The sequence below is a fragment of the Eretmochelys imbricata genome, chromosome 7 (genome assembly GCF_965152235.1).
Source record: "Eretmochelys imbricata isolate rEreImb1 chromosome 7, rEreImb1.hap1, whole genome shotgun sequence".
NCBI lineage: Eukaryota > Metazoa > Chordata > Testudines > Cheloniidae > Eretmochelys > Eretmochelys imbricata.
In genome coordinates this window covers 49,495,948-49,518,676 of record NC_135578.1, presented here as the reverse complement: position 1 = coordinate 49,518,676, position 22,729 = coordinate 49,495,948, and the positions used below count along the sequence as shown (strand labels likewise).

Here is a 22,729-nt window from a genome sequence, read left to right as displayed (position 1 = left end):
TTCAGTGGGCTTTGGATCAGGCCTTGGGAGAGTACATCTGTCCCCTTATTAGAGGAAAAGCGATGCCGGCTCTTCCTCCATTTGAAGTGGCTGAAGGCATGTCACCCTGCATTCTTGGAGCCCATGTGAGAGAGGAGTGCTTGCCAGATAGTCTCCTTTTGTGACCTGTGTCTAAACAGCTCTCTTGTTCCAGGGCAAAAGGGGCATGAGGGACAGGAGAGGTGCCGAATCGCAGAGACACAGCCGAGCGCAGTGTAAGGCTAAGCTCTACCTTGCTTTTACAGTGGATTCTCTTCTTCTTTATAGGTGCTTAAAGGAGCACTGTCAACTTGAAATCAATCAACTTTTTAAGAGCTGAAAGTAGGCTCTGGTCCTACTCTCGCCTCTCAGTTCCCCTACCAGTTTTGTTGGGTTTACAATCACATTGTCCTGTTTTGTTATGGTTTTTCTCTCCCCCTTGCTGTGTGTAAAAGACCCACACAGACAGGGGAAACCAACTGATTGTACAAGGAAAGTAGCAAAACTGACTGTACACAGTCAATCATCCAGTGTAAAAAATAGAGAAATATTTCCCCCGATCTCTTTTAGTTACAGGAATTGTATGGGAGGGTTGTACAAATAGCATGTAAAAAATTGCACTTCTGTGTGGCATTGACTGTCCTTACTTGTGACATCTCAGATCACTGCTACTGATGGTGATTAGAGAGAAAAAAAATTCTTCATATTCCTTGATGTGCCTGCCTGAGACCTTTGACAGCACTTTGTGTGCAGCCCGTTTCATGGGCGCCCCGTAGGATCAGTGTTTCCCCTCCTGTTTCTGAGCAGCTTTCATTGTAGAAGCACACACCTTGTCAAGTAGGGGCAAGGACAGGTTCTCAAACCACTTTTAAGTCATTCGTTTGAAACTGACCAGATTTCAACTTGTCTGTGTCCCTTTAAATGAAATCAGCTGGTGGTCTCAGTCCAGGTGCCAGTGGGCATGTGCCTGCATTGCATTAACCGGCACCACCAAAGTCGGAGCTGGATGGGTCATGAAAATGAATTCATCTTCTCGGCCTTAGAGGAGTGAAAGATATTGGCAGAGCAGTGTGGGGAAGCTTGCACTGTATGTGCTCTGTGGAGAGAGGGCTTCCATCTCCAGGGCTGGTCGTCCTTCCACCAGCTCAATATTTGCGCACACCTGTATTTTTGTAAAAGTTTCTCCTAGGGCGAATCTGATGTTGGCTCTTCTCTCTTCCCATTTAGCTCCGTCAGATGTGTCCACTTTCATCTATGATCCTGACACTGGGAACTACTATGACCCTATAGCTGGGTTATACTACGACCCCAAGACACAGGTGAGTGGGTGGGCAGGGGAGTATACACCTAGCTGGTTTTATAGCAGGTTGTGTGAACTCTCCTCTAAGAAGCACATTTCACAGCGTTGGTGCCGCTTTCCCCTGTGGAGTCAGATGGTGCAGTTGAAGGAGGTCTGGGATATGGGAATACAGATTGGGCTTTATTTCTACGTCCTGTCCCCTGCTTAGTGCCCCTGAAAGTTCAAGAAGCTCTGCCTTCCCAGGAGAGTCCACAGCACTGACTTGGTGGGAGGAGAGATTTGGAACTGATTGGATTCACGTTGGTTCAGATAACTCACTAAAGCAGCGATACTCAGACCTCAGGGGTTCAGGAGCCGAATTAGTGATCGACATTACCCAAAAGGACCACAGTCGTGTGAATTCATTGTTTCATTTACTATAGTATTATATAGTCATACTTAAACAGTATGACAGGGAAAATATTTAGTTTTTAATCCAATCTTTCTAATCTGTCTAATTCTTGCAGCAAAATGACTGACCAAGTATTATTTTATTAACTACAATTGGTTAATAACATAGTAAAAGCATCCTGATTGGTTAATAACTTAGACTGGTTAATAATGAAATCACACAGTGTTTTAATATCACGTGCTGCAAAGAATCGCAGGAGACATGTTAAAGAGCCACTTGCGACTCCTGAGCCTCAGTCGGAGTATCACTGCTCTAAAGGGTGCTTCGCTCCAGCCTATGCTTTTCCCTGTCCCCTAGAGTCCCACCTCAGAGGTCTGTGTCCCTGCTTTGTTCATCAGACATTCCATGGGCAGAGTGCCCTTGCTGGACCTCACCAGAGACTAAAAGCACATGACTGCCACCATTATGTGATGGACAGTGAAAACCAAGCTTTATCTCGGGTCTTCTCGCTCGCTCCGTCTTCTGGCTGTACGGCTGAGCCATTGTTGTGTCCATAGAGCCTAGAGTGCTAGCTACAGCCCTGCTGGGAAAGCGCTATCCAGAGCAGGTCTTCTCAACCCCATGGAGGGCTGTTTCCCCACGGACAGTAGCCATCAGCATCCTGTGGCTGTGGTCAGGGTTACTGTGCCATAGACTCCCCGCTGCTGTTCCAGCCAAGTCCACAGTACCACTCCCACTGTCTCATTCTCCTTCGGTCCCTTTGCCCTTGCAATCTCTTTCCTTTGCTGTCTCCATCTCATCAGTCTAATGCTGGGATCCAGGCGTTTGCTTTTCGCTAACTTTCTTGCACACACTCCATTTCAGAAACAAGTCACAGTGGGCCAAGAAGCAGTGTCATCCCCTACGAACGGCCGGGGAAGGAGGCATGGGAGCCATGAAAGGACAAGCGAAAGGAAGGAGACATCTAGCAGGGACAGAAAGGAGAGAGGCAGAAGTACTTCAGCGAAGGTAAATAGTCTCTGTGATCAGAATGGTCCAGTGTCTAAGGCCCGGCAGCTGAGCTGTGAAGAAGGAGCTAAGAGGGGCTCTCCTGAAGGTCTAGGAGGGAGAGCAGGGGCAGAGAAAGAGCAGAAGAGTCACTGCAGAGTGTGGGTTCTCCACCTGAGAGTCACGACCACCCTCCCGTTCTTTATGGCTAGATCGCAGCTATAGGGTGGGAAGTTGAAGCTAGACAAATTCAGACTGGAAATAAGGCGTATGTGTTTTAACGGGGAGAGTCATTTGCCATTGGGACAGTTTACCCAGGGCCGTGGTGGATTCTCCATCCCTGACCATTTTTAACTCAAGACTGGTTGTTTCTCTAAAAGCTCTGCTCCAAGAACGATTGTGGGGCGTTCTCCGGCCTGTGTTCTCCAGGAGGTCAGACTAGATGAGCACAATGGTCCCTGCAGGCCCTGGAGTCTAGGAATCTTTTGTAACCCATAGGCCCCTAATGCCAAAGGCACCTGGGCATCGTAACAGAACTGCCACCAAAACCCCCATGGTACATAAAGACAACATGCCAGCAAATGTATCTCTGTGTCCCGCCCAATTGCATGCCCTGAGCAACCAGCCCATATCCCCAAACCACACATGGACAGGAGAGCCCGGCAGCAGTCCTGGGCTGGAGGGAGGAGGGGACAAACTCTTCAGCCGGTTCAGGCAGAGCTTAGATCGTAAGCTGTTTGGGGCTGTCAAGGTTCCTTCCCCACTCTGAACTCTAGGGTACAGATGTGGGGACCTACATGAAAACCTCCTAAGCTTACTTTTACCAGCTTAGGTTAAAACTTCCCCAAGGTTAAAACTATTTTATCTTTTGCCCTTGAACTTTCGCTGCCACCACCAAACGTCTAACTGGTTTTATTTTATTAGGAAAGAGCACATTTGGAAACGTCTTTCCCCCCAAAATCCTCACCAAAACCTTGCACCCCCCTTCCTGGGGAAGGTTTGATAAAAATCCTCACCAATTTGCATAGGTGACCACAGACCCAAACCCTTGGATCTTAAGAACAATGAAAAAGCATTCAGTTTCTTAAAAGAAGAATTTTAATAGAAGAAAAAGTAAAAAGAATCACTTCTGTAAAATCAGGGTGGTAAATACCTTACAGGGTAATTAGATTCAAAACATAGAGACACCCTCTAGGCAAAACCTTAAGTTACAAAAAGACACAAAGGCAGGAATATCCATTCCATTCAGCACAGCTTATTTTCTCAGCCATTTAAACAAACAGAATCTAATGCATATCTAGCTAGATTACTTACTAAGTTCTAAGACTCCATTCCTGTTCTGTCTGAGTTCTGCCTGTCTTTCATGTTCCTTTTGTTTTTTCTCAGCCTCAAATCTGGCTAATTCCAGCTTTTGTTGAACTGTGGAGTTTGTCATCCTAACCTCTCTGTTTTTAACTAACTTTATACCCGAGAGTTGGAAAGAAAACAAATTTTGCTGTGCTGTAATATGATACCTATATTCTCTGATAGTGATTGTCAGCCTACAGAAAAATCCTAAAAAAACCCAAACCAACAGCAACAATCAAAAAAACCCAAACAAAACAAACCCTAACACCTTTGTCTCCAGGCAAATAGGCAGAAAACCCCTCTGGTTGCTCTTAGGTAAAAAAAAAAAATCTTCTTCAGGTCTGTGAAGACTGGTGAATTTCCCTGCAGGAGGTTAACTACCCTGCCTTTAGGTAGAGAAAACTCCAGCTCACAAAAGACAATTCCCTTTTGTCTCTGTTCTGGCCCCAAAGCAGAGAAAAAAACTCTAACTGCTTTCAGTTGGAAACCTACTTTCCAGCAGCCCAAAGGAAAAAAAATTCCCTTTTAAAATCTGTGCTTCTGGTTCAGAAAATCTCAAATTGATCTCAAAATGATTTCAAGTTAATCCCACTGCTCTGCCACCATGTCAAGGTTCCTTCCCCACCCTGAACTTTAGGGTACAGATGTGGGGACCTGCATGAAAACATCCTAACCTTACTTTTACTTACTTTTTTAACCTAAGCTTAGGTTAAAACTTCCCCAGAAAAAAGGGGGTAAGATTTGGGAGGATTTTGGGGGGAAAGACGTTTCCAAACGAACTCGTTCCTAATAATAATAATACCAGTGTTAGACGTTTGGTGGTGGCAGTGAAAGTCCAAGGGCAAAGGGTAAAATAGTTTGTACCTTGGGGAAGTTTTAACCTAAGCTGGTAAAAGTAAGCTTAGGAGGTTTTCATGCAGGTCCCCAAATCTGTACCCTAAAGTTCAGAGTGGGGAAGGAACCTTGACAGGGGCAGGCATCCTTTTTTACTGTTCTGTACAGCACCTAGAACAGTGGGGCCCCGAATCTGGACTGTGGCCCCCAAGTGCTATTGCAATATGAACAGTTGTTAACCTCTGTGCCCAGAGGGGAGCTGCAATATGGAACCAGCTGGCAGCCGTGATCCACCTCAGAGAAACATACGTAGGCAGGCCGTGTTTGGCACAGCACTGAGCACACGGGGTTTGATTCTGACTGTGGTCTCTGGGAGCTACTGTAACAAAATGCCAGCAAGAAGGGGAAAGATGGGCATGGGGGTTTTGACATGAGTGCAGCCAGAAACCGCTCTCCTCCTCTCCTGTCCTTACCGTGCTGTAGTGCACCTGTGGGAGAGAGCTGCTCCCTGAACAGGGAACATTCTGAAGGCAGATTACGCAGCTCTGTTGCTGACGAGCACAGTGGGTGCTCAGCATCTTCCCTCACTTCGAGTTCAATACAGCAGGTTGCATAGTCCTCTGGGACTGAAGGTGTCTGAATGGGTAATCCTACTCTTGTCATGCTCCCAGACCCCAGCCTGCCTGTAGCAGGGACATGCAGCTGCTGTCACTATTGCAATGGACTGATCCAGCAGAAAGTGCTCAACAAACTGGTGGGGAGGGAGGGGTTTCATGGAGAACTGCTGCTGCTGTGTCAGACTCCAAGGACATTACCTCTGGGGGACACACAGCCTCTGCTGAGCCCATAGAAGGTGTGTCTGCAACATTAAACCCTTCCATCCTTCCACTGACTGACTGTCAGGGATGCTCGCTAAGTGAGTTCCCAGCCGCTCTTTGGAGACTCTCACTTTGCTCTCCGGGACACTGTTGGTTTAACTCCCGATCTTGGATGTTTCAGAATGAATTTGTAGAGGAGAAGCCCCCTGCGGAAGACATCTTTAAAAAACCATTGCCTCCCATAGCGAAGAAGGAAGAGAGCTCAGCCCCGGTAAGACACTCCGTAGCGTGTGTTGCTGTTTGGCTTGTTAGTGGTGAAAAATTAAACTAGATAGAATCTTGACCTGATCCTCTATTGAGCTTTCCTGGCACAAACCCCGTTGCTTCAGGGTATGGAGTGCAGAGGAATGCAGCCAGGGGTCCCTCCATTTGCACAAAGACCCCAAAGCCTTGGCCCCCTTCTTCTCCTCCGCTCCCCACCTCCCCATGCTGTTTGCTTAGCTTTATGCAGACTTCTGATGGAGTGGGGTTGGAGGCTGCTCTCTCTGCACCTGGCATCTCTTTAGCTCCCCCTTGATTTACACCCTGGCTTTAGGATGACTCCTGCTTCTGGTGCTCATCAGCCAGAGAAAGGAACGTTCAGAGAACTGCAGAGGGTTTTTTTTTGGTTTTGTTTAACTCAGAACTTGTTTTGCTCAAGATTCGTGGACCAGAGAGGTCTGTAGCCAACACTCAGGAATCTCACCCACCCTTCCCTCTTTTTAAGGTCTTGGGAAATCCAGGGAGAGTGACACTGCAGCTGGCATACAGGAAAGAGCCATCCTGCTGCACACCCCATCCCTAGTTCCTCCTGACTTGGAGAGGCAATCCCCTGTGCTTAAATATATGGCTGGGTGGCTAATGGCCAGGCACCCCATCTTGGGAATACAGGGGACATTTGACTACTTAGCTGCTAGCTTCCTTCAATGTGGTGCCCATGCTGCTGAAATGCCACCCCCTTCTCCTCAGGCAGAGACTGAGGTGGGGATATCACATGAGGCAGCAGGGCCTGGCAGGGCGGAACAGACTTGGGGATGCAAAGTGGCATTATCCTCTGCTGCTCTGTCTGCAGCCCAAGGTGGTGAACCCTCTGATAGGGCTGCTGGGTGAGTATGGAGGAGACAGTGACAACGAGGAGGAGGAGGAAGAGGAGGTGCAATCGCAGCCGCCACAGCCTCCCCATCTTCCAAGGCAGCGGGAGGAGCAGCCCAGGAAGCCTGACTTTGATGAGGACAAGCTGACCGACTGGAATAAGCTGGCCTGTTTACTGTGCAGGAGGCAGTTCCCCAATAAGGAAGTGCTGATCAAGCATCAGCAACTCTCCAACTTGCACAAGGTACTGGAGGGCCTATGGGGGCCCCAGCTAGTCCCACTCTTCGGGGCTGCAATTGACTTAGCCTGTGATTTGTGAGGGAAGGGGAAGGAGGTGGGTGGGTGGAACTGATCGGATGCTGTCTCGGTAGCCCGCAATGCCTCTCTGTTCAGAGCCTTTGTGTGTGGACAACATGTATGGATGCTCTGTAACTAGCTGAAGTGAGGTATTATGGGCTGCAGAACCCAGCAGGCTAACAGGAGCATTCTCTCCTATGGGTTCCTAAGGAGAGCTGTGTGCCTTTACACCTGGGACATAGTGTGAAGATGAGGTATAGAAAGTCATCAGTGCTGTAGGGTGGTTATTGGCTAACCTGCCTCAGCTAGATGGGGCGCTAAAGGGATAAGGCTGAGCATACCTGTCCTGGGATGTGCTACCAGCTAGTTCTCTGATGGGGTGGATGAAGGGAGCCTGCTGTTGGGTGTTGTGGATTCCTGGCTGGGTACTTCTGAGAGTGCTCCATACAAACTAGCACTTACTACCTGAATCTTTAGACACTATTTTCTACACACAGCGACACAGTTCAGGGTGTGGGGTGGGCCACAGAGGGGGATGCAGGCAGAGTTGCAGAGACAGAAGCGAGGACAGTACCTGCCTGCGTTCTGCACAGCTTCAGCCAGCTCACTTCAGTAAGTACAGATTCACATGCTCTCTGAACACAAAAGGCTATGAAGCATTGACGGTGATTCTATGCTCTACAGCTTTGCTGGGAAGAGAAAGGAAAGACATCTGACTGTCCAAGGGCATAAACCAGTGCATGGATATTAAATGAAAGCAGCAATGCTGAGCGGCGTGGGAGGTTATGGTCTAATATATGCAGTTCAGGCAGGAGGTCACAGGTTAAGTTTGTTTGGGCACAAAATCAAAGATCAAATCATCTAGATTCAATCCATGATTCCAGCTGTTTGCTTTCTCCACTGACAGAGACTTCTGCTTTCCTCCTTCCAGCAAAACCTGGAGATTCACAGGAAGATCAAACGATCCGAGCAAGAGCTGGCATATCTGGAGAGGAGAGAGCGAGAGGTGTGTGTGCGTGTGGAGGTGGGGAGGCTTTAGCTCAGCACTTTACATCTGTCACCCTGCCGAAGCAGGGTCCTGCACTAACCCACAGCCAACCCCCAGTGTTCACTCGCCCCCACCATGCACACGTTGTAAGCATTCAGAGTTCAGCCTGCAAACCATGTGCAGTCTGGGGAGTCTTATGCTGTGGCCCTTGGTACAAAGGTATGACCTTAGAGATGAGTATGTCGGCCAGACGACAGCCTGAGTCTGCTGTTCCTCTCAAATGGCTCTGGGCATGGCCTTGGTGTGGTGCTGTCCTTGCAAAAAGAGGAGGTTCCAACTGGAGCTGGTGGGATGTTCAGGGTACCCTAACTTGTATGCAAACTTAGTGCAGCTGTCGAGTGGCTTAAATAAAGGCATGTAAATATTGGGTATCTTCCTGGTTAGCGAAAAGTAGCATCACATTTAGTGAAAAAGCTGTTTACCTGCAAATCAACATGTTTTAGTGGTTTCCGACCAATGAGAATCAGCCTCTCTTTAGGGCAATAACTGAAGTACAGATGCAAAACATGATTAAAATTGACGGGTTACATCAAAGCTTGAAATCACTGATTTCAATTGCTTTGATTTCCATCAGCCCACCTGGATGTAAAGTGGTTCTTGTTTCACCAGCAATGTGTGCCTTACAGGGCTCCCTGCAGGCTGCCCCTGTGCTCATGTGAGCTGGAGCATTCCAGTCTGTGAAGCAGGGGCCAGCACACACCCTACGGAGCATGGGGAGCAGCAGGAGTTTGGTGTCTGCAATGCTGGAGGGGTGGCTGATGTCCATATTCCTCCCTCCCCATCCAGTGTCAGCCACAGCTTAAGCTCCGGTCTGATCCCAAGTGGGCTGGATGCTGGACTTGCTGGGAGCAATGTTGTGACATGTTGAGGGAGGCCCCGTGGAATGGTGCCAGACACAGGGCTATAAAAGCCTTCTATTTATCCAGCAGTCAGTCTGTAGGCCAAGAAAGCAGCTCTTCAGCTGCTGGCTTAGAGTATCAGACAGTAAGTGGCTGTGTCTGCTAGCTTGGCTCTCTGCCCTGCTCAGGAAAGGGAATGGGCTGGATCCAATGTATCTCTTCTATCTCAGGGATCTCTTACGTTGATCTCAATCATTAGAATGGGGTTACTCCCAGGATAAACTGGAGTGAGAAATGCCTGCCCCTGGAGTCAGGAGATGAGATCAAGGTGGTGGGCAACTCCAGCCTCTTCTGTTCTACCCCAGCTGGTTAGTTACTCCGTTCAAAGCATGTGACAGTTTCCAGAGCCCCCATCAACCTTGGGACATGGATTTGCAGGGCTGCAGCTCCACCTTTGCACTGTTAGGACAGGAGCCCTAGACGTGCCTCTAGAATAGTTTAATTGTGATGTCAGAGGTTGCTTAGGCCCTGCTGGAGTCCAGCTGCAAACCTGCCAGAGAGCTCTAGCCCACCCCGGCTCCCCTGCCCCACACTCCAGACTGCCCACAGATGTGATCTGGATGCAAACCAGGCTGGTAGAGCCCAGCTGTACACAGGATATCAGTGCAGGTGACTGACAATGGGCCAAGCTTGCAGGCCTGTTTAATCCCAGGGGGCTTAGACTCAATTCCTTGGTTGCATTGCCCAGCTGATGATATATCAGTGCTTCCAGCCAAGCTCCATGTGCGTAAGGATGCCAGTCTGAGAGGCTCTCCACCAACCCAGCCACATGGCTAGAACATGTCATGGTTAGCCTGGTCTGATGGTGGGGCGGCTGAGAGGACAAATATTCCAGGCCATAGAACTAGCTGTGATCTGTACTCACGAGCAGCAGCTGTTGATTCTCTCGCAGGACAGTCGGGCCGTGCAGAGGCTATTCGTGCAGGCTGAGAGAGAGCGAGAAGAGCTGGCCACAGTAAGGTGGCAGCCAGGGAGGTGCAGCAAGGCAGGCCAGAAGATTTAACCATGGCAGAGCTCTGTCACCCAGCAGTCTGGATTGGGAGGAGCATGCAGAGCTCTGCCAGTGCAGCTCAGTCCTGACCCGCAGCCCCGTTATTCCAGTCCTGGGCCCCCTTCTCAGCGTTATTGATGGATACAGCCCATACTGTTCTGGTCTTAGACTTGCACCCTGCCCCATAGTATCTCTGCCCATACATCTCTGCAGCTGAGTGAGGGGCCCTTCCGAGCAGGCCCCCAGCTCTGAAATTGTGCCCAGATTGCCGAGTGGTTTAGCGCAGGAGGCCCAAGTCCCCAAGCGCCAGACTGGAGGTTAAACTGAGGGAAGGGCTAGCGAAGGAGCTGCCGGCAGCGTTCTGGCCCCAGGTGCCGCATGTTGATAGTTCTCTGTGCACTGAGTGGCAGTTCCAGCTGATCCCTGGGAATCCCAGAAGGACAGTCCCATCTATTAGCTTTGTTGGGCCACATGCAGTGTGCTACTCTAACCCACTGGTGAGTGTGTACCAGGTCCCCCTTTGTGCCTGCTCCCCAGAATCCAGCTCTCTTGTCTAATAAACAAAATCTTCCCTGGGGTTGGTCCCAGCTACCTGAGAGCCTTTTTCCCTCCCCGACAGAGGGATGTTTGTGAGTGTGGGAAACCGAATTTCCACAGGACCAGACCCAGACTGTGGAACTCATGCCACAAAAGCGGCGCTGGGGCCTGGCTGCCCTCAGAACGAAGGGCAATGACTTATTGAGGAAAAGCTGTGTTCTGCAGTCTCCCTCACTCCCCAAACATATCGCCCTGATCACTAACCAGGCATCTCCCCGCAGGCTGGAAGGGAAGGAGGGCGGAGAAGATGACTCTTTTGTGGCTTTACAAATACTTGGAGGCAATTGGGTCTTACGGTGATGGGGAGCACGTCAATTACCTAGACTGCTGCTCCCCGTGGAGCTGCAGGCAGGGCAGCGACTCAGTCATAGCTTCTCTACTAATGCTAACTCTCTTCTGCTCACTGTAAAGGGGAAGATTAAAGACAAGGGAAATGACCGGAGAGAGAGATTCCAGCGCCTGGACTCACCAGAGAGAAAACGACTGAAGGAGGCCTGGGACTCTGAGAGGTACCAGCTGCTCTTCCGCCTCCTTCAGGGCATCCGGGACTCCTCAGAGCTGCTGGTGCTGTCAGCAGCTGGGTGCGCCAGACTGTCACGTTGTGTGTAGTTGGAGGAGATGAGGCCAGCAGGGCAGCCGGAGGAGGGGGGGAAGGGTTGGACAGCTGGCTGCATTCTCTGTGTAAAGCAACGTGGAGTTTTAGCCTTTCATGAATTTTCTGGCCTTTCAGTGGCCTCAATGCCAATTGTACAGTGGGGCCCTTTGAAATGAGCAACATGTGCTGGCAGGGGAGGGGGGATTTAAAGCTGGGACCAGATCCTTGCTGGTGAAGAGAGGAGCCTGGCTACCCTGTTCCTAGGAAGTTGGGAGCCAGGTATCTGGGACAGGTGAGTGTCCCTTCCCAGGCTCCTCGGGGGATGTTGTTCCAACTGGTTCTCTCCTTGTCCTCCTGTCTGTAGTTTGGAATGACAGAGAGAGAGAAGGGAGCAGAACAGGCTGGAGGAGGAGGAGGAGCAGGGCCATGTTTTCATCTGCTCCAGCTGAGACAGACACACTTGGCATTTTTCCTTCTCGGTCAGAGTGGCTGAACAAAGAGAGCACTGCCTGTGCTTGGGGCACAGCGCCATGGTGTGTCTGCAGGTGCCAAGGCACCCTAGGCAGAATAAAACCCTTGGGTTTGCTAGGCTGGCTTAAAAGTGACCTTCAAAGAGGAGAAATGGGTTTGTGCTCCCTGTTTCTTTTTGACATGTGAAGGTTTGGAAGGAGGCTTTTCCCTGTGTGTTTTGTGGATCAGAAAGTCAGGTCTTTGTCTTCTCCGTTCTTCCTGGAAGAGATTAGATGACTGGAGAATTTACTGTGTGCGTGAAAGCATAGATACCTAAAAAGTGGAACCTGACTGAAAGGGGAAGTGATTGTTGTTCAGACTGTTGAAAGCTGTTTGTTCTTGCTAATGATCAGTGAGAACAGTTGAAAGAAAAACTCTCCTTGTTAAAAATTGGACACCTTTACCCCTTCAGCTCAAATCTGAGAGTGTGATCCCAATTCCTCCCAGCTCAGTGTTCAGAAGAAAAGCTCCAGTAAGAAAGGAGGGGCCAGACTTCCCATTCCTGATATTTCCAAAGTTTATATATAAAAACCAAACCCTGTACGTATACGCGTGTGTACGTAAAACTTTTCAGGCCTTCTTTGGGTATCTTAAAGAATATATTGTTAAGGATACGCACCCATTTCCCCTCCCACTCCCCTGCAGATCACCTTGAAGCTGGACTTCAGGAGCTACATTTTCCAAAATGTGCCTGAATTATGCATGCATAATGCACCATAGTGAACCCAAAATAAGCCTCAAACAGCATGTTTCATGCACGCAATATGGGAGCATCTTTGCAAAAAGCCCTTGATGTCATCCAAGGTGCAATCAATTCTGTGTTGAAATCCATGGTACCATGTTGGAAAATAGAATAAAGCGATGTGTATGGATACTTATAGTTGTTTTCTTTTTGTAGTGACCATAACCCTGTGAGTAAAGCAAGAATCGATAGTAATAACAAAGGAAGCCGCATGTTGCAGGCTATGGGCTGGAAGGAAGGCTCAGGACTGGGACGCCAGCAGCAGGGCATGACATCGCCAGTAGAGGTGAAACACCTTCCTTTCCTTTTAAAATCAGATAGTACAATCCTGAATTTGGTAGCATTTCCCATTCCCATCTGAAAGAAATGTGGGGGTAGGGATCCGCCTGGTGAGATCAGAATCGTGCACAGCTTCTGAAAGAGGGAAATAGCCCCTATTCGTAGATTTGTACCGTTCAAAGCCAGATGAGACCATTACATCCTTTGGTCTGACCTCCTGTATAGCACAGGCACTGAAATTTCACTCCGGTTCACTTGCATTGAGCCCAATCACGTGCCAGTGGTGCTTGACAAGTACAGTGGAGGGAGTTTGCCATAATGAACAATGTAGTCATTGCATTTTACCCCTTGCAGTTCAAGCAGTCTCAAATGGCATTTGTTTGAAATAATGTGGGGATTTCTTTGAAATGTTTTGCCTTATGAGACTAGCACGTGACTAGCTGGCTGCTATATGTGAAATATGTGTGGTATTGGTTACGTATGTCACATGGTATTTTTTCTGTCCCCTGAATGGAGGATGTATTTAACTCCCCAACATAGCATGCATTGTGAATTTTGCATGTTCCGATCCAGTGTATAATTCAAAGCAGATCATTTGAGGCTTGGAATGTAACGCATGTGCTTGAACGCTCATTGTCCCAGGCAGCAAACACACCATTCCCTCTCCAGTTCAAACATTGTCAGAAAATGTCCCCAGGTGCTCACTCTGCCCTGGCCGGGAGACCCCTGCAGCTGCCCCCTGGCACTGTAGAAAAGCCAGCTCAGATGAGCCCTGGGAGTCTGACCTGCAAACAAGATTCCTCAGCTCATGACAATCCTGTCAAGCTCTCAAGGAGAAGCCACAAAGGTGGAAGGTCCTCTCCTCCCATTTCGTGTTAATATGGGGCCTTGTGCTTCATTCAGCCTCTGGAGACTTGGATCCCTTGGTTGAATTGATCAGACCCTCAGCATCCAAATAACTAGCATTGAAAAGTAAACACAACTCCCACGCTGTGGGAAATATTTAGTTGGGTCGCTCTAGGCAGGCAGTATTGCATAATACAATCACTGGCTCTACGATACTGTTTGTTCACAAGGTCAGAATTCAGAGCAAGCTAGGAGAGCCTGTGGGAATCCCATGTGATGGGAGAGCAACTGAGAGTTGTGATGTTCAGACAGGCTAATGGGAAAGATTGTGAGATCTGAGATTCAGCCTCTTTTCCTTTGCTCAGTGTCCTCCTCAAATCAAATTGGTTCTGATTGCCTCCATTACTGGCTGTATTACATGCTGCCACTGCCTCTTGTCCGCTCCCACCCATCCTGGTGCTCTGAGCATTGCTGCTTCCTGGATTGTTCCCTCCCCACTGACTGCCCATGCTTTGGAGTCTGTCTTCCTAGATTGTTTGCTGTCTGGCTTTCTTTGTCCACGGCAGCATCAGCAACTCCTCTCAATTCTGTATTCTCTGGGCATGTTAGTGTACCATGTAACCCCTTTTCCAGGTCATTAGTACAGCTGTCAAATAAAGCCAACGCAATCTCCCTGGCAGCCTGTGCTGATGAGGAGAACACAAAGAATTGTGAAAACAAGCTGTCTGTGTTGTTTTCAGGCAGAAGGTCAGAAGAAGGGAGCTGGCTTAGGAACCCAAGGGAAGCCCAGCAAAAGGCAGTCCAATGAAACATACCGGGATGCTGTCAGGAGAGTCATGTTTGCCCGTTACAAGGAACTTGAGTGAATGAAGTGGAATCCCACAAAACCCAACCCTCTCTCTTTCTGTGTCATGGTCTCTCTTTGTTTTCAAATTGTTACTGGTTTTGCTGCTAGAATTTTTTTTTAAATAAAATGGAAAATTTGTCAGTGCTGTTTCCTTATCTCCTTCCCCAAAGTCTCTGCTTTAAAAACAAACCTCACTTTGGAACCTTCCCAAGACTTCTCCGGCCGATGACTCCTCATATCTCCTGGGGTTCGTGCTGCCCTTTGGGTGACTGGCGCAGGACTAGAGTGGCAGAGATGGGCCTAAGTCTCAGTGATACTTCCAGAATGTTGCACACGTGATTTTTTCGCCAGCTCTGCAGACGCAGAGTCACTGTCCTGCAGCAAGAGGAAGTCTATTTAAGCCTCTGGAAACTCCTCCATTTTGTATTGAGCTGGCTTAAAAGATAGCGTCTCCACCCCCAAAGGATACCTGAAAAACTGGAACAAAGAACAATAACCACGGGGGTGTGAGTGATTGCTGGACCCAAACTAGAAGGAGACTAGTCTGTAAAAGAAGCTTACTAGAACATCTCCGAGGGTGAGATTTCATCTGTAATCACTTTCTTACTGAATTAGGCATAGACTTCCATGTTTTATTTTATTTTGTTTGGTAATTTACTTTGTTCTGTCTGTTATTACTTGGAACCACTTAAATCCTACTTTTTATAGTTAATAAAATCACTTTTTACTTATTAACCCAGAGTATGTATTAATGGCGGGGGGGACAGCTTTGCATATCTCTCCATCAGAGTTATAGAAGGCAAACAATTTATGAGTTTACCCTGTATACGCTTTATACAGGGTAAAACGGATTTATTTGGGATTTGGACCCCATTGGGAGCTGGGCATCTGAGTGTTAGAGACAGGAACACTTCTTAAGCTGTTTTCAGTTAAGCCTGCAGCTGTTGGGGGATGTGGTTCAGACCTAGGTCTGGGTTTGTAATAGGCTAGAGTGTTTGGCTCAAACAAGGCAAGGTTCTGGAGTCCCAAGCTGGCAGGAAAAATGGCTTAGAGGTAGTCCCAGCACATCAGTTGGCAGTTCCCAAGGGGTTTTCTGTGATCCAACCCATCACAGGCCTTTCTTCCTTCTTCCCTGCATGGGCGTCTATAATATTGGACCGATGGGTCCTCAGTATGGTGGCACAGAGTTACACCTTTCAGTTACTTTCTACCCCCCCCTTCACACACACCCTCCCCGTCCCTCTTCCTTGTAACGAGTTGGATCACAGAAACCCCCTTGGGGCTGCCAACTGATGTGCCAAGACTACCCCTGCCTTCCCTGCCAGCTTGGGACCCCAGAACCTTGCCTGGTTGTGCCAGACATGCTTGCCGGCTACAAACACAGACCCAGGTCTGAACTACATCCCACAAGCTGCAGGCTTAACCGAAAGCAGCGTAAGAAGTGTTCCTGTCTCTAACACTCAGATGCCCAACTCCTAATGGGGTCCAAACCACAAATAAATCTGTTTTACCCTGTATAAAGTGTATACAGGGTAAACTCATAAATTGTTTGCCTTCTATAACACTGACAGAGAGAGATGAACAGCTGTTTTCCCGCCCCCGGTATTAATACATACTCTGGGTTAATAAGTAAAAAGTGATTTTATTAAATACAAAAGGTAGGATTTAAGTGGTTCCAAGTGATAACATACAGAACAAAGTGAATTACCAAGAAAAATAAAATAAAACATGCAAGCCTATGCCTAATACAGTAAGAAGCTGAATACAGATAAAATCTCACCCTCAGAGAAGTTCCAATAAGCCTCCTTTACAGACTAGCCTCCTTCTAGTCTGGGTCCCGTAATCACTCACACCCCCTGCAGTTACTGTCCTTTGTCCCAGTTTCTTTTTGGAGTCATATGGGCAAGTCACATGTCCATGCATGACTGAGTTCCTTACCAGCCAAGCCACATGCCTGGGAAAGCTCAGATGTGGACTGATGTCTCCAAGTTCATTGTTGGCTTAAGTGTTTCTTGATTGGGCACTTACTGAGAATAGTCTTTTCTCAGGAAGCTGACCAACTGCTTCACTGAAGCTATTTAAAATTAAACAAGTACATAGCCAAATATTAATAACTTTGAATACAAAAATGATACATGCATACAAATAGGAGGAATATATTCAGTAGATCATAACCTTTGCAGAGATATGTTACATGGCATATGAAGCATAAAACATATTCCAGTCATGACATATTTACATTCGTAAGCATATTTCCATAAAGCATTATGGGGTGCAATGTCACACCCCTCTCATGAGAATCTTCTTGTACAGGAGGTGGAGGGTCTACTACAGCCGGGTGTGGTGGAAGTAGTTCCTGTGGAGTCCAGGAACAAGGGGTTCTATTCCTGATACTTTTTAATCACCAAAGACAAGGGCAGTCTGCAGCCCATAGTAGACCTGCGGGGCTTGAACTGCTACTTAGGGCATGGCTACACTTGTGAGTTAGAGCGCATTAAAGCAGCCCAGTGCGCTCTAACTCACGACGCATCCACAATGGCAAGGCACGTAGAGCGCTCTGACTCCGCGGCTAGAGCGCTCCTGGTACTCCACCTCGGCGAGTGGAATAACGTTTGATGCGCCCCCACTGGAGCGCCATAGTGCCTGTGTGCACACCCTGGTCTGTTAGTGCGCTCTGATCGGCCTCCAGAAGTGTCCCACAATGCCTATTCTAGCCACTCTGGTCATCACTTTGAACTCTACTGCCCTGTCCTCAAGTGACCAACCATCAGACCCGCCCTTTAAATTCTCTGAGAATTTTGAAAATCCCTTTCCTGTTTGCTCAGCCAGGCGTGGAGTGCTCTCAGCAAATCTTTCCAGGTGACCATGCCTCTACGCTCCAGGCGATCCCTAGTATGGAGCAATGGCGAGGTGCTGGACCTCATCAGTGTTTGGTGGGAGGAAGCTGTTCAGTCCCAGCTGCGCTCCAGCCCTAGGAATTACGATACCTTTGGGCAGATATCAAGGGATATGATGGAAAGGGGCCATGACTGGGATGCTCTGCAGTGCAGGATTAAAGTGAAGGAGCTGCGGAATGCCTACCACAAAGCCCGCGAGGCAAACAGCCACTCCGGTGCTGTCCCCGCAACCTGCCATTTTTACAAAGAGCTAGATGCAGCCCCACCTCCACTCCGAGTACCACCATGGACACTTCAGAGCACAGTTCTACAAGGCAGGAGGAGGAGTAGCAAAGTGGGAGCGAGGGTGCTGACGAGGAGGAAGACATCCCAGCATCACTAGATGGATGCAGCCCGGAGCTGTTCTCAAGCCAGGAGGAAGGTAGCCAGTCGCGGCGGCCGGTGCTTGGGGAAGGACAAACAGCAGAGGAGGATCCCTGTAAGTGGCTTTTATTTTGGGAAGGAAGTTATTCGGTGTGGGCTCTTGGGGCGAGGAGGGTTAGGGCTGCATGTGTGCCTAGATGCAGAATAGGGTGTTGATGTGCTCTCTCACATCGCGGTAATCGGCCTCAGTGATCTCTTCAAAGGTCTCATCCAGAACTTGGGCAATGTGCTTGCGCAGGTTTCGTGGGAGAGCCACTGTGCTCCTTGTCCCAGTCAGGCTAACATGTCTGCGCCACTGTGCAGTGACGGGCGGGGGGACCATTGCTGCACACAGGCAAGCTGCATATGGGCCAGGGCGGAAGCCGCATTGTAGTAGAAGACCCTCCCTTGCTTCCCAGGTCACCCTCAGCAGCGAGATATCTTCCAGGACTAATTCCTGTGGAAAATGTGGGGACAGTGTTCAGTATAGGGGCCCCCTGCAGCTGTTGGCTCTCCCCAAGGCACAGAAACCCAGAGGACAGTACAGCCATGAAAGAATCAGTCCCCCTTGATGCTGTGCTTACTCACCATTTTGGGGCTCCCGTGGGTTATGTGCACTTGCTTTGGGACGGGCAAATTATGCTATTGTGTAGACTGTGCTTGCCCTTAAATACGGGGGAATGATTGCTCTGTCTGATGTGAACAATGCTGCCTCTGTTAAGTGTTGCATTTTGCCTTTACAGATGCAACCTTAAGATCTCAGCTGTCCATGTTATCACCGGCTGAGAGGCTGCAAAGAATCAGGAAGAGGCCATGTAGAAGCAAAGAGGACGTGCTCCATGAAGTCATGCAGCACTCCCTTAATGAAAATCAAAAAGTGCAGGAGTGGCAGGAGAGTGAAAGGAGGGTCCGCCAGCAGAATGCGGATCACCGGCACCAAAACCCAGAGAGGCTGATAAGCATTATGGAGCGCCAAGCGGACTCGATCCAGACAATCGTAGCCATGCAGGCGGAGCACTACCTCGTGCGCCCGCCCCCCCTTCCCCCCTGCAGCCCTTGTCCCAAAACTCTTTCCCTTGTGCCTCCATGTCACCTCCAACCCACTTTCCCCAATCTCCAGGTTCTTATCAGCACCAGCTGCCTCCAACACCTGAAGCTTCACCACCCAGCCCTGAAAACTACAACCCTTACCCACTGCAGTCGACCCCCATCACCATGCAGTATAGCCATCCTAAAATGCAGCACTCATTGCACAGCACTCCAAACAGGAAGGCTGAGTATGATAACAGGACTCTTGCAAACCTGTGATTGTACCATCCCCCACCCCAACCCCATTGCCCTTTGTGTTTCCCAAGCAGTTGTGTTTCTTTTCAATAAATGCATTTTCTTTTCATTAAATGGATTTTTTTGCTTTGAAAACATTCTTTATTATTGCCTAACATAAAAGCTATCTTAGCCCAGGAAAGCAACAGGCACTGCAAGTCAGTGTATCATACATAGCAAACACAGATTCCTACGAACATTGGAACCACTGCAATTCACTCCCGTGCAGGGCACCAGACATTACTGGTGGCTTTCAGCCTCAAATTGCTCCCTCAAGGCATCCCTAGTCCTTGCAGCCCCCACTGGGCCCCTCTAATAGCCCTGCTCTCTGGCTGTTCAAATTCAGCCTCCAGGTGTTGAACCTCCGAGTTCCATGCCTGAGTGAATCTTTCACCCTTCCCTTCACAAATGTAATGGAGGGTACAGCACGCGGATATAACCATGGGGATGCTGTTATCGGCCAGGTCCAGCTTCCCATACAGAGAGCGCCAGGGGCCCTTTAAATGGCCAAAAGCACACTCCACAGTCATTCTATAGGGGCTCAGCCTGTTGTTGAACTGTTCCTTACTGCTGTCAAGGCTCCCTGTGTAGGGTTTCATGAGCCACGGCATTAAAGAGTAAGCGGGGTCTCCAAGGATCACAATGGGCATTTCGACTTCCCCTACAGTGATCTTCTGGTCTGGGAAAAAAGTCCCGGCTTGCAGCTTCCTGAACAGGCCAGTGTTCCGAAAGGTGCGTGCGTCATGCACCTTTCCAGGCCAGCCTGCGTTAATGTCAACGAAACACCCACAGTGATCCACAAATGCCTGGAGAACCATAGAGAAATATCCCTTCTGATTAACGTACTCGGAGACTAGGTGGGCTGGTGCCAGAATTGGAATATGCGTCCCATCTATCGCCCCTCCTCATTTAGGGAAACCCATTTGTGCAAAGCCAGCCACAATGTCATGCACGTTACCCAGAGTCACGGTTCTGAACAGGATGCAATTAATGGCCCTGCAAACTTGCATCAACACGATTCCAATGGTCGACTTCCCCACTCCAAACTGGTTAGTGACTAATCGGTAGCTGTCTGGAGTTGCCAGCTTCCAGATTGCAATAGCCACCGGCTTCTTCACCATCAGGGCAGCTTTCAATCTTGTGTCCTTGTGCCTCAGGATGGGGGCGAGCTCCTCACACAGTCCCATGAAAGTGGCTTTTCTCATCCGAAAGTTTTGCAGCCACTGCTCATCATCCCAGACTTGCATGACGATGTGATCCCACCACTCAGTGCTTGTTTCCCGAGCCCAAAAGCGCCGTTCCACCGTGGTGAGCATGTCCGTGAATGCCACAAGCGATCTCATGTCATGTGCGTTACTCGCGTCAATATCATCAGAGTCCTCACTTGTCACTTTGGATCTTAAGGAGTAACTCGACTGCCAAACGTGATGTGCTGGTGAGACTTGTCAGCATATTCCTCAGCAGTTCGGGCTCCATTCCCACAGACCAAAAGGGAAGACAGAGCGTGCAGTACAAAAACATTGAAAGATTGCGCCAATAGTGGACAGAAGCAGAGGGATTGCTGGGATGTGAACCGATGCATCACGGGGCGTTGGGACAGGACCCAGAATACCCCGCCCCCTTCCCACAAGCCACAGAATGGGAAGAGGTGTTCTGTGGGACAGCTGCCCACAATGCACCACTCCCAATGCTGCTGCAAGTGCTGCAAATGTGGACACGCCAGTGCGCTTGCGGCTGTCAGTGTGGATAAACTGCAGTGCTTTCCCTACTGCACTCTACGAAGGCTGGTTTAACTCAAAGTGCTCTACATTTGCAAGTGTAGCCCTGCCCTTAGCGAAACTGAAGTTCTGCGTGGTCTCCCTGGCTTCCATCATCCCCTGCCTGGATCCGGGAGACTGGTACGCCACAAGGCTGTTGGCAGACAGAGGGGAGGAACGATATCTCTGCAAATGTTATGATCTACTTAATATATTCATCCTATTTGTATGCATATGTCATTTTGTATTCGAAGTTATGAATATTGGCTGTGTACTTTGATTTTAAGTAGCTTTAGTAAGGCATTTGGTCAGCTTCTTTAGAAAGGAATTTGCAAGTTAAGTGCCCAATCAAGTGCACCTGACCAGCAAATAAAACAGCCCAAACATTTACTTTGGCTTAAAAATCTCTCTTTATTTTTTTTCCTTTTAATCTCATGAGTTTGGAACATTTAAACTTGGCCATACTATGTAGTCACTTGTCTATAAATGGAAGGGAATGGCCATAGCTGGATTTAATGCCATTATACTGCTGTTGCTACACAGCCCAGGAGCTTGGTAAGATGTGACTTTAACATGTGCTGTTTCATGGAGGTGGTGAAAGAGCTTTGTAGAGGGGAGTGGTGGTGATACAATAAGATACACATGACAGCAGAAATGTCAAGGATTGTGGTATTGTCCCCACAATGTTTCTGAAGCCTGGTCACTCAGACCATGTCTGGCTGCTTTTTCATATCCACATCCCCCTCCTAGTATAGAGGTAGGAGGGATGGGCTAGTAGGTGGGGCAATGGCCCTAGAACTTGAGACCTGGGTTCAGTTCCTGGCCACTCCACTGAGTCCCTGCCTGGCTGTGGACCTGTCCCTTAACCTAAGTTGGGCCTCAGTTTCCCCTTGTAAAATGGGGACAATACTTCTTTCACTCCCATAGGCATTTTGGGGCTAAAATTCACTATTGAGTGAGGGTCTCAGGCACCAGAGTGAGGAGGGCTGTAACGTCATCATTTCTCCTGGTGAGTTTGCTGGAGACTGGGGCCTCCTCAAAATGAACATAGCTCTTGCTTTGCAAACCCGCCACTAGAATGACAGCACGATGACTCGCACAACCAGGGGCTGACAAGCTACTACATTGTCTCTTCCGGTACAGTATTTTTTGTTCTCCCTGCAGCTTCCTAGGTTTTTTGGGGGAGGGGAATAGCCAAAGAGGATTTGCTGGTATGAAATCTATAGGCTCTGCAGGTTTTATTATCTAGCTCCCATACAGCTGAATCTAAGCAGCCTACAGCGATTTCTCCCTGGGGGAGACAGGAAGCCAGAAGGCTTATTTCCAGCGTTTTTTCCTAACTCCATCCCCCAATCCATGGTTGCCAATGACACTGCACACGTCCCCCCACCCCCACTGCTGCTCTGCACAGCACTGACTGTTCTCGGGGTGCCCAGGAACTCGGGGTGCAGCTAGCTGAGTATTTTCCTTTATGGGGTGTGCCAGCCTGCTGGAAGGAGCAGAGGCTGCTGCAGTGGTTTCTCTGCTCCATGTACGTGCACAGAAAGGGAGGGGCTGCTGTATGTTCTCGCCCTCCGGGGGAAGGCACTGCCCCACTCTGCAGGTACTGACTGGTGGGGCTCACAAGCTGGTATGGGCACAGCACTGGGGAAGGAGGGGGCACACAGCCCCCCGCCCGCACCTGAGGGCCGATGCATTTCTCCCCCTGCCCCCAACACGTCCCTTCTGTGGCTCTCGGGGTACGTTTCCTGCCCCCTGCAGTGCAGTACTGGCGCTGACCGGCACACAGACACCAGAAGGTTCCCGGCATGCAATGCTCCGCCCCGCCGCACTGCAGGCTGGGACCTGTAGTCTCGCCTCTGCCTTCGTGGCA

General features: G+C 49.2%; 1 protein-coding gene across 3 annotated transcripts in view; it reads left to right on the top strand.

Annotated features, from left to right (window-relative positions):
- RBM6 (RNA binding motif protein 6) overlaps positions 1-14,618 on the top strand; it is a 136,616-nt gene extending 121,998 nt beyond the window's left edge. For 2 of the 3 annotated variants that reach the window (XM_077823078.1, XM_077823076.1), the window contains exons 14-22: positions 194-254; positions 1,246-1,337; positions 2,574-2,717; positions 5,877-5,966; positions 6,807-7,070; positions 8,055-8,129; positions 11,070-11,167; positions 12,662-12,791; positions 14,371-14,618. In XM_077823078.1, coding sequence (XP_077679204.1) covers positions 194-254; positions 1,246-1,337; positions 2,574-2,717; positions 5,877-5,966; positions 6,807-7,070; positions 8,055-8,129; positions 11,070-11,167; positions 12,662-12,791; positions 14,371-14,496 — 1,080 coding nt within the window. In that variant the 3' untranslated portion in view covers positions 14,497-14,618. The other variant, XM_077823079.1, reaches the window with a different exon arrangement.
- Positions 14,619-22,729: the final 8,111 nt, after the last annotated feature.